Source organism: Megalobrama amblycephala, linkage group LG12 (assembly GCF_018812025.1).
Source record: "Megalobrama amblycephala isolate DHTTF-2021 linkage group LG12, ASM1881202v1, whole genome shotgun sequence".
In the NCBI taxonomy this organism is placed as follows: Eukaryota; Metazoa; Chordata; class Actinopteri; order Cypriniformes; family Xenocyprididae; genus Megalobrama; species Megalobrama amblycephala.
Genome location: NC_063055.1, coordinates 23,313,109 through 23,325,919, shown reverse-complemented (window position 1 = coordinate 23,325,919; position 12,811 = coordinate 23,313,109). Strand labels below are relative to the sequence as shown.

The following is a 12,811-nucleotide window of genomic DNA, read 5'->3' as shown; positions in this document are numbered from 1 at the left end:
ATTTGATAAAAAAATACAGTAAAAAAGCAATATTTTGAAATAATAATACAATTGAATATTTTTTTTTTTGATTTTAAAAATGCAATTTATCTCTGCGATGGAAAAGCTATTACTCTATTAATATTACATTACTATTATTATCAATGTTGAAAACAGTTGTGCTCCTTAATTTTTTTTTACACTTTGATGCAAAGTAAGTTCAAAAGAAGAGCATAGAATTTTTTGTAACATTACAATTATATTATTTCATAAATATAATTATATTTACTGTCACTTTTGATCAATTTAATATGTCCTTCATGAATAAAAGTAACCTCAAACTTTTGAATGTGTATCTGAAATAAAGTAATGTTAGGAGGGATTGCTTACTGATCACATATATGCATAAATCACACATTTCATTTTTATGACAGAGCTTCAAAACTTATCACAAGAACTTTCTCAATCAATCCTAATATCAACAACCTAGATCTGAGTCTCAAGCAAAGGTGGTTTTCTCAATAAAGGTGTCTTTCTCTGGTGCTCTAGACAATCTAATGAGATCATTTCCTGATCTGATTCATCCGAACACAAGTCAATGTGTTACTAGGATGACCGCAACAAGTATGTTATTTTTTCCTTCTATTGAATAGAAAGTCACACAGCTTGACTAGACTTAATATAACCCCAGGGCAATGATGTCATCCAGACATTACTAACACACTGTGGATGGGGGCAGTTTGTAGAACCAGAATGTGTGTGTGTGTGTGTGTTAAATCTGGAATGCATCTTTATGACTCGTGCGGTCTGTGATCCAGCCAGAGAGTGTTTGTGTGTCTGCTTACACACTGATTTGATACGGCCGTACCTTGTATTTGCGTTAAACCATGGATACAGAAACTCAGTTGTTTGCTTAAAGGTGCCCTTGATGCAAAAATTGAATTTACCTTGGCATAGTTAAATAACAAGAGTTCAGTACATGGAAAAGACATACAGTGAGTCTCAAACCCCATCGTTTCCTCCTTCTTATATAAATCTCATTTGTTTAAACGACCTCCGAAGAACAGGCGAATCTCAACATAACACCAACTGTTACGTAACAGTCGGGATCATTAATATGTACGCCCCCAATATTTGCATAATGCCAGCCCATGATGTTCCCAACATTATAAAAGGCATTAGACAAGGGCAGCCAGTTAATGTCTGGATGTGCACAGCCGAATCATCAGACTAGGTAATCAAGCAAGAACAACAGCGAAAAATGGCAGATGGAGCAATAATAACTGACATAATCCATGATAGCATGATATTTTTACTGATATTTGTAAATTGTCTTTCTAAAAGTTTCGTTAGCATGTTGCTAATGTACTGTTAAATGTGGTTAAAGTTACCATCGTTTCTTACTGTATTCACGGAGACAAGAGCCGTCGCTATTTTCATTTTTTAAACACTTGCAGTCTGTATAATGCATAAACACAACTTCATTCTTTATAAATCTCTCCAACAGTGTAGCATTAGCCGTTAGCCACAAAGCACAGCCTCAAACTCATAGAGAATCAAACGTAAACATCAAAATAAATACTTTACTCACATAATTCGAAGCATGCATACAGCATGCATGACGAACATCTTGTAAAGATCCATTTGAGGGTTATATTAGCTGTGTGAACTTTGTAAATGCGCTGTAATATAGTCGACAGCTGGTGTGGCAGGGAGCATGTGATTTAAGGGGGCGGCGCCGAGTGTAAATCAGTGCATTGTTAATGATGCCCCAAAATAGGCAGTTAAAAAAATTAATTAAAAAAAAATCTATGGGGTATTTTGAGCTGAAACTTCACAGACACATTCAGGAGACACCTTAGATTTATATTACATCTTGTGAAAGAACGTTCTTGGGCACCTTTAAGAGTTGCATGTTTATTTTTATGACATAACTGACTGATGCTTTGAGAAATCTACACAAAACCACACGCAAATTAACACACAAACACGACGCAGTCATCTTTTCATCCTCATCTTTTCAGTTTGTGTGTCAGTTAACCCTTTTTTTACATTTATTCAATCTAAATAGGAAACAGACTGCATCAAAATTATTCCCAAAAGAATCTTCAACATGCTGCATCCGGTAAAAACACTATCAGTGCAGATCACAAGTGCATCCTGCCTTCATTCATTTCCTCTCGAGAGAACCTGGAAAACCTACACACATTATGTTGTTTGTGTGAGAGTTTGACAAACATGGGTATGACAAGAGATGATTGAAACATTGAGCTAACAAGCAGAAGTGAACAGATCTTGAAAGTATTTTTAATAAAATAGGGTCCTTCCACCCATTTAGATAAGGAAATACTGTTGTTATGATGACTGAAGCTTCATGCCAACTGAGTGGTTTTAAATGTTATTTTAATTGAGTGGTTAAGACTTAAAACAAAACACACACACACACATATATAGATAATATATATATATATATTATCATTATCATTATCATCATTATTATTATTATTAAGGTGCACGATTACTAAAACACTGGGCAGACATCACTCATTCACATGTCAAAATTTGGTCAACAAAATCATGATATTTTTTCCAGTGGAACACAAAAATCCACAAAAATGTCTGCTGATCACTGGCTGTCAAGTTAAGTTAAACTTTTGCTTGATTTATAATAAAAACACAAATATATTGGGTCAAGACTGAACCAGAGTCTTCTTGCACGCTAAACAAAACTTATACCACAAGACTAACACATATTATGCCAATATTTTGAATTACTAAGTGTTGTTTTTTCCCTTTTGTTATGTATTATCTGTAATAGGGCAATAAGTTAGTAAAACTACCACTGATGCCCATGCCCCCACCCCCCACCCAAAAAAGCATGACACCCGTCACTGTGGCTGTTATGTGTAGGTCAGAGAGAAAAATTCTGCCTAAAGAAACCTCCTACACTAGGCTGTAAATAACAATTACACAAATACCACATTTGACCAAGAACTGCATTCCAGAAAAAGGAAACATAACTTTCAACTACAGCAATCAGGAAGAGGAGAGAGGAGTCATTTCAGCTACAAATCTTCATAACAACATCCAAGATCTGACATACTGAAAGCACTGGCAGACTGAAATTTAAGCCATTACTTTATTCACAAGACGAGAACCAGATCAGTCTGATTTGTGAACAAATTATTTAGACCGGTCGTGTGAACTAGATCAACTGATTCACTGAAAAGATTCTGCACACAACAATGATGAGCCACAGACTGACCTTGATTCAGTTACAAATTAAATACTGTAAGCACACCAATTCTGATGATGTGACTTCACATCAGTAATAGTCGCAGTGAAAAACAAGGCTATTTAACGTTTCACTGAGAATAATAAAGCTATGAGGGAGCAAGAGAGTGTGTGAGACAGAGAGATAGAGAAAGTTACTGGCTCTGTTGCCAAACATAAAAACAAATGCACACCAACTTGTTTGAAGCCAATAAATCTTTTGTGTCACAACAACATTCACACACAAATTGTGAAGTGACAAATATGATCTCCTGACAGACAACTGACATGAATATTGCATCATTTAGATAGTTCAACCCCCCAAATTAAAATTCTGTCATTATTTTCTCAAATTATCTTTTCGTTTTTTTTCCCATGAAATTATAATGAATGAGTGTGGTCACAATTACCGTTGCACGCCAAAATTTCATTTTTGAAATCCAGTCATTTCAAAAGGAATCCATATGCTTGGGAGTTTCAATTGAGGACGGAAATTTTCCCCTATATTTCACAAATGGTTTAAGTTGGTTGAGCAAATTCGGCACGTTGAGTACCAGAAAGCTGCTTGGTTTGAAAGTGACTTGAGTTTGAGCTGTTCTTCATGCATTTCTACACTATTAACAATGGATAGTGGAACTTTTTTGCTAATGTGATCAAGCTATTTACTATAGCTTGTAAAATTTGCCGCTATTTTGGTGTGAGCAACAACATGCCGTTTTTGTGTGTGTCCCTTTAAATGCAAATGAGCTGAGGGCGGAGCTTTAACAGCTCATGCTTCAGTTGCTCAACAACAACAAAGCTGGAGAATCTCACGCAGCCAAAATGACAATTATCAGTAACAATGTTCAGCCTTACATTGTTCAAACCGGAGTCGGACACTGATGGAGAGACTCAGGAAGAAATTACAACTTTTAGAATGGTTTCTGGATAAATTTATGTAGTTGCTGTGGAGTTGATTCAACTCATCGACTAGCATGTGCCATCATGCTAATCTTTTGTGCAAATCCAGCATTGAATTAACCCTCATTTATTAAGCAGTCCGGTGTAAAATGATGGCAAGGTAACAACACTCTACTACAACAACTCTTCCTCTTCTCTAAAGCAGCCCAACATGGCCTCGCCTCTTTGTTGTGTGTTCCCGGGAGCTGAGTTTATGTAAATTTTGGGGTTTGTGATGTTACCAGCCCCGGAAGAAGCTTGTTGTAGTCCCTACCAGCCGTTTGTTGTAGTCCTTAAAAAGCGATTTCTGTAAAAGAAAATATCTCCCTTTGCATTAAACTTTGAGCATCGTAACTTTGCAGATGTTGTTTGTGCTCAAACAGCACACTAACTAAAGTTAAAAAAGTAAAGTCATAATCAAGGACCCCTTTAATGCTTGAAAACTTCACTCTCATAGCTATAATTCCATTGAAAATAAATGATGAAGACTAGCACATCTTCAAAATGTCTCCTTTTATGCTCCACAGAAGAAAGTCATACAGGTTCGGAAAGACATAATGATGAGTAGTTATTGATAGAATTATTATTTTTGGTTGAACAATTCCTTTAAAGCACCTTCTTATGTAAGAGGTAGGAACAGACTTTTTCTCTTCCCTCATCTCATTGACAACTCACTAAACCTCAGACTTAACCCACAGCTGCTGAGGGCAAGCCTTAAAAGAAACATCAGACCACAGCCTAATGTCAGCTTTCTTAATGAATCATTATCCGTAATGAGGGAGCGGGACATGTGTCAGATGGGAGTGCGGTTCACGGCACCACTCTGATGCTGTAACCCCACATTAAACCTGCACAAGCCCAATAAAACCATTATCTGGCAACAAAACACAATCTCTACACAGCCACAGAGAGTGTGAGAGCGGGAAAAAGAGAAACACTATATGGATTACGGAGACTGAAAGGAATTCCAGGAATTCACACCCCCCACACATATTAATCAAATATTAACTGAAAAAGACTCTAGACAAGACTGTAATGCAGTAATACTGTAACACATCCCCACTATATTAACAGCTGATCCAGCATCTACTTCTCCCTGTCACGATACATCTCATTAACGACTTGCTAATTCAAGACTCTGACTCTGAAGCAGTATTTAGATCACTGACAACAAAATAATACCATGCTGAATTATTTCAGAAGGGGAAGTATTGTGTGACTCCTTTATAAAAGCAGCATTCAGTGATTTTTGGCACATTGGTAAGCCTGACCTGTTCACCCTGCTCTAATGAGGTCACTATATCCTAAACCCTAAACTCAACCCTTTCCCCAGGCTAAGGAGTCAAGCTGGGCTGAAACACTTTGATTTTCACTGAGCGTAACTTCCTCATTGCTGTAGATTTGCGGTTTTGAACTACATTTGTATAGAGTGGGACTCAAACAAACCACCCAGTGGTTACTAAGGTGGCAAGCCACAGCTTCTGCTGTATCATTGACATCATTGCTTAAAGTTAGTTCACCCAAAAATGAAAATTATGTCATTAATTACTCATTCTCATATCGTTCCACACCCGTAAGACTTTCGTTCATCTTCGGAACACAAATGAAGATCTTCTTTTTTAAATCTGAGAGCTTTCTGTCCCTCCATTGACAGCTACGCAACTAAAATTTTGACGCTTAAAACTAATCCATATGAATTGAGCGGTTTAGTCCAAATTTTCTGAAGAGACTTGATCGCTTTATATGACGAACAGATTTAATTTAGGTGTTTATTCACATATAAACATTGATCAGTGAACATAGACAGAAGATCGACTGAACCTGCTTGACGCACGAGAACAAACCTCTTGTGGAAGCTCAAATGTTCTGCGTAACACACGAGAATGAGGTTTCATTGGTTCTTGCATGTCATGCGAACATACTTGAGCTTCCGTTGGTTTCCAAAACTGATGTGTGAATTGATTAATTTTTATGTGAATAAAAGCCTAAATTCTATCCGTTCATTATATAAAGCGATTGTGTCTCTTCAGAAAATTTTGGACTAAACCGCTCAATTCATATGAATTAGTTTTACGATCTCTTTATCTCTTCAAAGTTTCAGTTGTGTAGCTGTCTAAGATCAAAAAGATCTTCATTCATGTTCTGAAGATGAACGAAACTCTTACGGGTTTGGAATGACATAAGGGTGAGTGATTAATGACAGAATTTTCATTTTTGAGTTAACTAACCCTTTAAGAATTTTTCAGCTTCTTCTCATTTGCTGAGATTTTTGTTGTTCCAGTGCACTGCTTTACTTATACAGTCAGCTACTGAAGACCAACATCCTCAATCCAGTATGTTATTTATAGGCCACAATCACAAACTGAAAACTGGCCATTAACTAGATAAATTAGATCTCCAGGAGAATCTGCAAAACGAGGCGAGCTCTTCTTTGGTGTAATTACGCCCTGACCCAAGAGAATGTCTTCAACCCAGCGCTCAAGTGACTGATTCTGACATGCCAGTCAAAACAGAGCATTTCACCGCATACAGGCTAGACCACATTTTTGCCCTTCACCCACTGACAAACACTCACATCTCTGCTCTTTCAAATCACTGCTTGTTTGATTCAAAAGAACACTCAGAGTAACAGTTCACCAAATGTGTCCAAATCTCTGCCAAATGTATTTTGATTGCTAAAAATTTACAAGCATCCTATTTAATGAGTTACACTGATTTTCAGTACTGGGACAGAAAAAGGTAACAAAACATGAAAGAATAAAGTTAAGGATCAAGGATAAACACTATCAGGTACATAAATTAATGAGTCAAATATTTATTATAAATATTTACAATTCTAAACAATATTTGAAATATTTTTAATTTTGTTAAAATGCAGTTACATTTTGTACAAGTTTATAAATGTTTTTTTTTTTATGTAAATATCTGATGGTGTATATTTGAAAAAAAAAAAAAACATAGTACATAGCAGTAGGCCTAATTGTTCTTTAAAATATACAAATATACAGTTAATATACATTTTATATATCTTATTTTACATAATATGCATAAGTTATGATCTAATGGGTACAGTAAAGTCATCATTTTGATTTAAGAGAAAACTATTAAAATTATCACTAGAATTTTTAATACAAATTAATCTCAAAGAGGAAATTTTGCTGTTTTGGAAAATAATGTCAGGTGAGGTTTTGTCCCATGTGTGGTTAATCTTTTATAAGCAGCGTGATTAGGAATAAGAGACATAAATTCAAGCACTGTTAAGCAAAAAACACTGCTGCGGTGGATATCAGATTTCCTGCGGGACACAAAGCTTTCCTTTCAGGGTTTAAAAAATCACCCTGGACATATGGACCATTTCCCATACTGCTAAACAAGCAATCAGTGCACTTCTCTAACATTTGAGGCACCAACGACCAGACACAGTGTGACATCAGGCAAACGGACAACGGAAACAAGGACAAAAGACTATTTGTAACATTGTGTAACTTACCATTTAATGCACATAAAAATCATACAACTAATTATCTATATCCAAATTCATAAAAATAAACAAATCTGCGTAAAACCGTATTACGCTCACGAGTATGAAAGAACACTGTGTGGCGCAGAAATAATGTTTATCACTTAAAACCGATGTTCATATGTAATAATAATTGCGAGATAATGTATTGGGATCTGATCCTGGGATCTGAGATCCACTCTTCCACACCAGCATGCTCTAAAGATCACATTCACACCCTGTATCCTTTCCCTAATAAGTCATAATTCCAGAAATATTAATTTTATTACCTTCATATGTGTTTTTATTCGCTCATCAGTCCAAGTGATCACAATTATCCCAGTTTACGGAGTTATTTCTCACTTTCACTGCTGGCCGTGTTACTGTCCCGGCCGAAAATATGGACTACTGTCACTGACAGATCTTTCAGCCAATAGGCGGAGACCACCATCCTGAATGCTCAGTTCGGATTGGATATTGCGCTGGAGGGGGAGGAGCTAAATAAGCGTCGGTTCAGTGTCTTTGTCTACGGTTGTTTGTTTTACATGCAGTTTATTGTAGTGATTTGAGCACGTTACTGTTCAAATGTCAGTTTCTCCTTATTCACGATACACTTGATTTTATTTTAGCATCGATATCTATGAATACATTCCTTATTTGTGAAGGTAATTTAGTCTCAGACAGTCATGAAATATTAATGGAAGGATTTAGATGTCTACAATGAAAAAAATCTTTATAAAAACAAAATATTGATGATATTATTATATGTAAAAACGAATTTTCTCTATCCCTATAGTGTTACTCTAGTATTACTCTAATGTAATCGGGTGTTTCTAATGCTGTGAAGTGCTGTCTGCCATTTGTAGAGGCATGGCAAAGGTGAGCTGCTAAATGCGCCTTTATTTGAATTTCAGTGAGTGTTAATGAGCTCCCCTTTAACCTCATCTCTGCCGCCCCCTCATGGACACAAAGAGAAAATACACATCAAATCAAATTGATTTGAGAAACATATAGATTGAAACTGACTTTTTGAAAAATCACTGACAGGATATTAATGATTAAACTTCTTTTTTTTTTTAATGAAATTAATATATTATAACATAATATACAAAGAAAGCTGGCTTTCCAGATTAACTCTCTAAAACCAGGCAACAGACAGAAAATAAAACAGCAAACCAGGGTCATAATAAAAATGGATCTATGGTACATACTTAGATGTTTGTACACATGCTGTACCAGAAATGTTGCAGAGGACATTATGATTTCTAAATACAAGATTCATTATACACTTTGTAATTAATTTGTACTAAGATTCATGCTAGGAGTCACTGTTTTTTCCGTTTGTTTGATGAGAGATAGGCTATTTATGAAACGTGGGAAAGTATTTTCATAATATATTTAAGTTGGACTGAATGAATGCTTGTGGTTTGTGTGTGAGCTTGTCTGTCTTGTGTGGTCATCATGCTATTCTTCTCATGCATGAAATTGTTTTGAATTGAGGTTCAATTGAGATGCACTGAAATGGATAAAAAGATCCATTTATGTATGCAAATGAGATGTGTTTATGTGCGTAATTCCTCACTGCACCCTGGCCTCTGTATGTGTGCGGTGCAAAAGGAGATTTGAAATAATCTTTCAGTGCTTTTCTAGAAGCTGTTGAATGTCATAATGGTTTTAGTTCGTTTATAATGAGAATATTTGCAAATACTTCCCTCAATAACAGAATTGTGTTTGTGTATGTGTGTGTGTGTGTGTGGGTGGTGCTCCACACTCATATACATGTCTTTTCACTCATATTTCTTTTATTTTTTTCCTTTAAAGCTGTTCTGTTACTATTGTTTGGTTTGTTTTTTCATTTGAGACAGAGATAGTGTGAAAGAGAAAGACAGAGAGATATTCAATAAAACAAATGAGTGGCCATTCTGGTCGTGATCTCAGTTTGAAAAGAAATAAAAACAGACAGGAGACACCGCTGCTGCCAGTATCGACTAACCAGGCCATTTGTCTGTCATCCTCAGAGCTTTTACACTAATAGATTCTGCTCATGATCTTTAGCCCTTTGTTTTCACTCTCACACTGTGTCCCTATTCGTTTCTCTTGCTCTCTCTGCATGAAGCTGTTTTTCTTCTCTTTCTCCCATATTATTTGGCTGTCATGACATCACTATTCCACACCAGCTGAAGCCACACACACACACACACACACACACACACAAACATTGCTGGGTAGATTACTTAGAAATTAGTCAGTTACTGATTCCAAATTACATGACAAAAAAAAAAAAGTTAGAAACATAATCCATTATATTACACATTTAAGGTGATATAGCAGGCATAACAGAATGACCACTGACAAGTGAAGTGAATAACACTGATTATCTCTTCATCACGGCACCTGTTAGTGGGTGGGATATATTAGGCAGCAAGTGAATATTTTGTCCTCAAAGTTGATGTGTTAGAAGCAGGAAAAATGGGCAAGCGTAAGGATTTGAGCGAGTTTGACAAGGGCCAAATTGTGATGGCTAGATGACTGGGTCAGAGCATCTCCAAAACTGCAGCTCTTGTGGAGTGTTCCCGGTCTGCAGTGGTCAGTATCTATCAAAAGCGGTCCAAGGAAGGAACAGTGGTGAATCAGCGACAGTGTCAAGGGCGGACGAGGCTCATTGATGCATGTGAGGAGCGAAGGCTGGCCCGTGTGGTCCGATCCAACAGACGAGCTACTGTAGCTCAAACTGCTCAAGAAGTTAATGCTGGTACTGAAAGGTGTCAGAATACACAGTGCATCGCAGTTTGATGCGTATGGGGCTGCATAGCCGCAGACCAGTTAGGGTGCCCATGCTGACCCCTGTCCACCGCCGCAAGCGGCAACATGAAGTGCATTAAACACTACGTCAGGGTTTCCCAAACTGGGGTTCATGATGTAAAACTGCAGGGGTTTTGAGCTTAATGAAAATCTATTACAGTCTTTTACGATTGCTTACACACTAAAATTAAAAATAACACACAGTTACTGAAACTCTACACTCAAGGAGCAAAACCTTAGCCCAGATCTGCAGAACTATAATGCTCAGTCTCACACTTTTTGCAAAACACTACACGCATTGTTTTGCACAACACTAAACACACATAATGTCACTTCTTTGCCATTTCAAGACACTGCTTTCCAAAATACCACCGCTATAAATCAATTGATCAAACATGGCCATCAGGTCTGCAGACACTTGGGTGCTTAACTGTAAACTCAACAATCAGGTGCAAGTACTATACAAAGGCAAAAGGTGAGTTTATGTGCCTTCAACAAAATGGAAGGCAATGTTGCAGTAAGAGGGAGAGGGAGAAACATCATTGGCCACAGAGCTATTTTGAATGTCCCGGGACAACATGGTGGTAACATCACAATGTATGTTGCAATCATGTAGAATGGGGTCCTCCACCAGCATGCCAACTTAGGCCCTTACAGCACGGCCCACATATTCACATTATGATGTTTTATTAACAAAATTCGGGAGGAGCAGGTGCAGATAATTAGACTAATTATCACAGGTGGAAAGCATTCAGCTAATCAACCAATGGAGGTATATATACTGCAGACTTACCTCCGTTTGACAGTTTATCAGCATCCCTCCACCACCCCATCTTCTCACTTCTAAATTCTATCTCTCGTAACCACATCCGGGGGGAGTGCTCTGGGTTTGGGCCAAAATTCCGAGCTCGGAGCCCTCCCCCTGGACAGCACGCCAAATACGCATTACTTTCTCTATCTAATTATATGTATATGTGAACTCGTGAATGACTACACAAAATCGTCACAGCAGAAGACCACATGGATGCAGAGCAGATGAGATACATTGTCATATGGGACAATGTAAATTTCCATCTATCTGCTCTGGTCCAAAACTGGTTTCATTAGCATCCACAATTTTCACTTCAATACATTCCACCATACTGTCCCTTCCTTAAACCCATTGAGGAGGTTTTTTATTTTGGCATGAAAGGTTTACAATCTCCAGCCCTATGTCAGGATGTGCCTCATTCAAGCCATAGAGAAGGCCTGACCTAATTGATGCAGGGTCTGTGCAAGGATGGATTAGCCATTCAAGAAGATTCTTCCCTCGCTGTCTTGCATGACAGGACATCACCTGTGATGTGGATGAAGTGCTATGGCCAGATCCAGCTAGGCCAAGAGATGATACTTAGGTGTTTTTTCTATTTTTTTTTTTTTTTATTTAAAATCATGCTTTTGTTTTGTCTACACATGTTTTTGTTCATGTAATATATTGTATTTAGAATATGTTCTGATTTTCAGTGCAAAATGTAACCTTTGGAAAGGCATGGATGTATTGAATGCTTTTACAGTGTGGTGAGAAATAAATATTTTCATCAATGTGCAGTACTGATCTTGTGTTTTTTGTTTGTTTTTTTCTTTGTCAATATATTCATGTACTTTACTCTAACAATATCTCTGAAAAAATCAAACCCAGACTATATGATTAGAAAAGTATAAAAGTTACAAGTGTTTAAGACTGAGCACAGCAGTGTGTAAATGAATCAAACCGAATCAGAATATATGAACCATGTGTGTTCCATATGGTGTCAAAGTTGGGTTTTGTTAAATTAATGTAAAGTTTTGAATTAAGTGTTAAGAACTGAGGCGTTCTGCTACTTGTGTGTGTGGATCTGTGAATTGTGTGTAGTGTTTTGACAAAATGAGCCTTGTTTTTAAAATTGTGCTTAAGCAATCGTAAAAATCTGTAAGCAATTGTAAAAAACTGTAATTAAATCATAAAAATATATTAAAATAAATCATTTTAAAATAAAAACAATCAAAATAAAACACTTACTAAAAAAAGATAAAAAATATATATTTTATTTTACCTGCATGTCATATAACCAATAATCAACATCAGAGAACTGTTAATTTAATTTTATTATTATTTATTACTATTATTATTGACTTAATTTTATTATTGGCCTAACTTAGAACTCAAAATCTCAGGAGGTTCAGCTGACAAAAAAGTTTGGGAATCCCTGCATTGCACGTAAATAGGAAATTATGTGAATTTGTACATTTTAATGTGTTTGAAAGACAAAAGCCTTCCAAAGACAGTAATACATGGTTAAA

The 12,811-nt window shown here is 36.6% G+C and overlaps 1 protein-coding gene across 1 annotated transcript in view; it reads right to left on the bottom strand.

Moving 5' to 3' along the window:
• Positions 1–8,133, bottom strand: part of cttnbp2nlb (CTTNBP2 N-terminal like b) — a 28,904-nt gene extending 20,771 nt beyond the window's left edge. Inside the window, exon 1 of the mRNA XM_048209757.1 lies at positions 7,981–8,133. Coding sequence (XP_048065714.1) covers positions 7,981–7,986 — 6 coding nt within the window. The 5' untranslated portion in view covers positions 7,987–8,133. The remainder of the gene's footprint in view (positions 1–7,980) is intronic.
• Between the last annotated feature and the right edge of the window lie 4,678 nt (positions 8,134–12,811).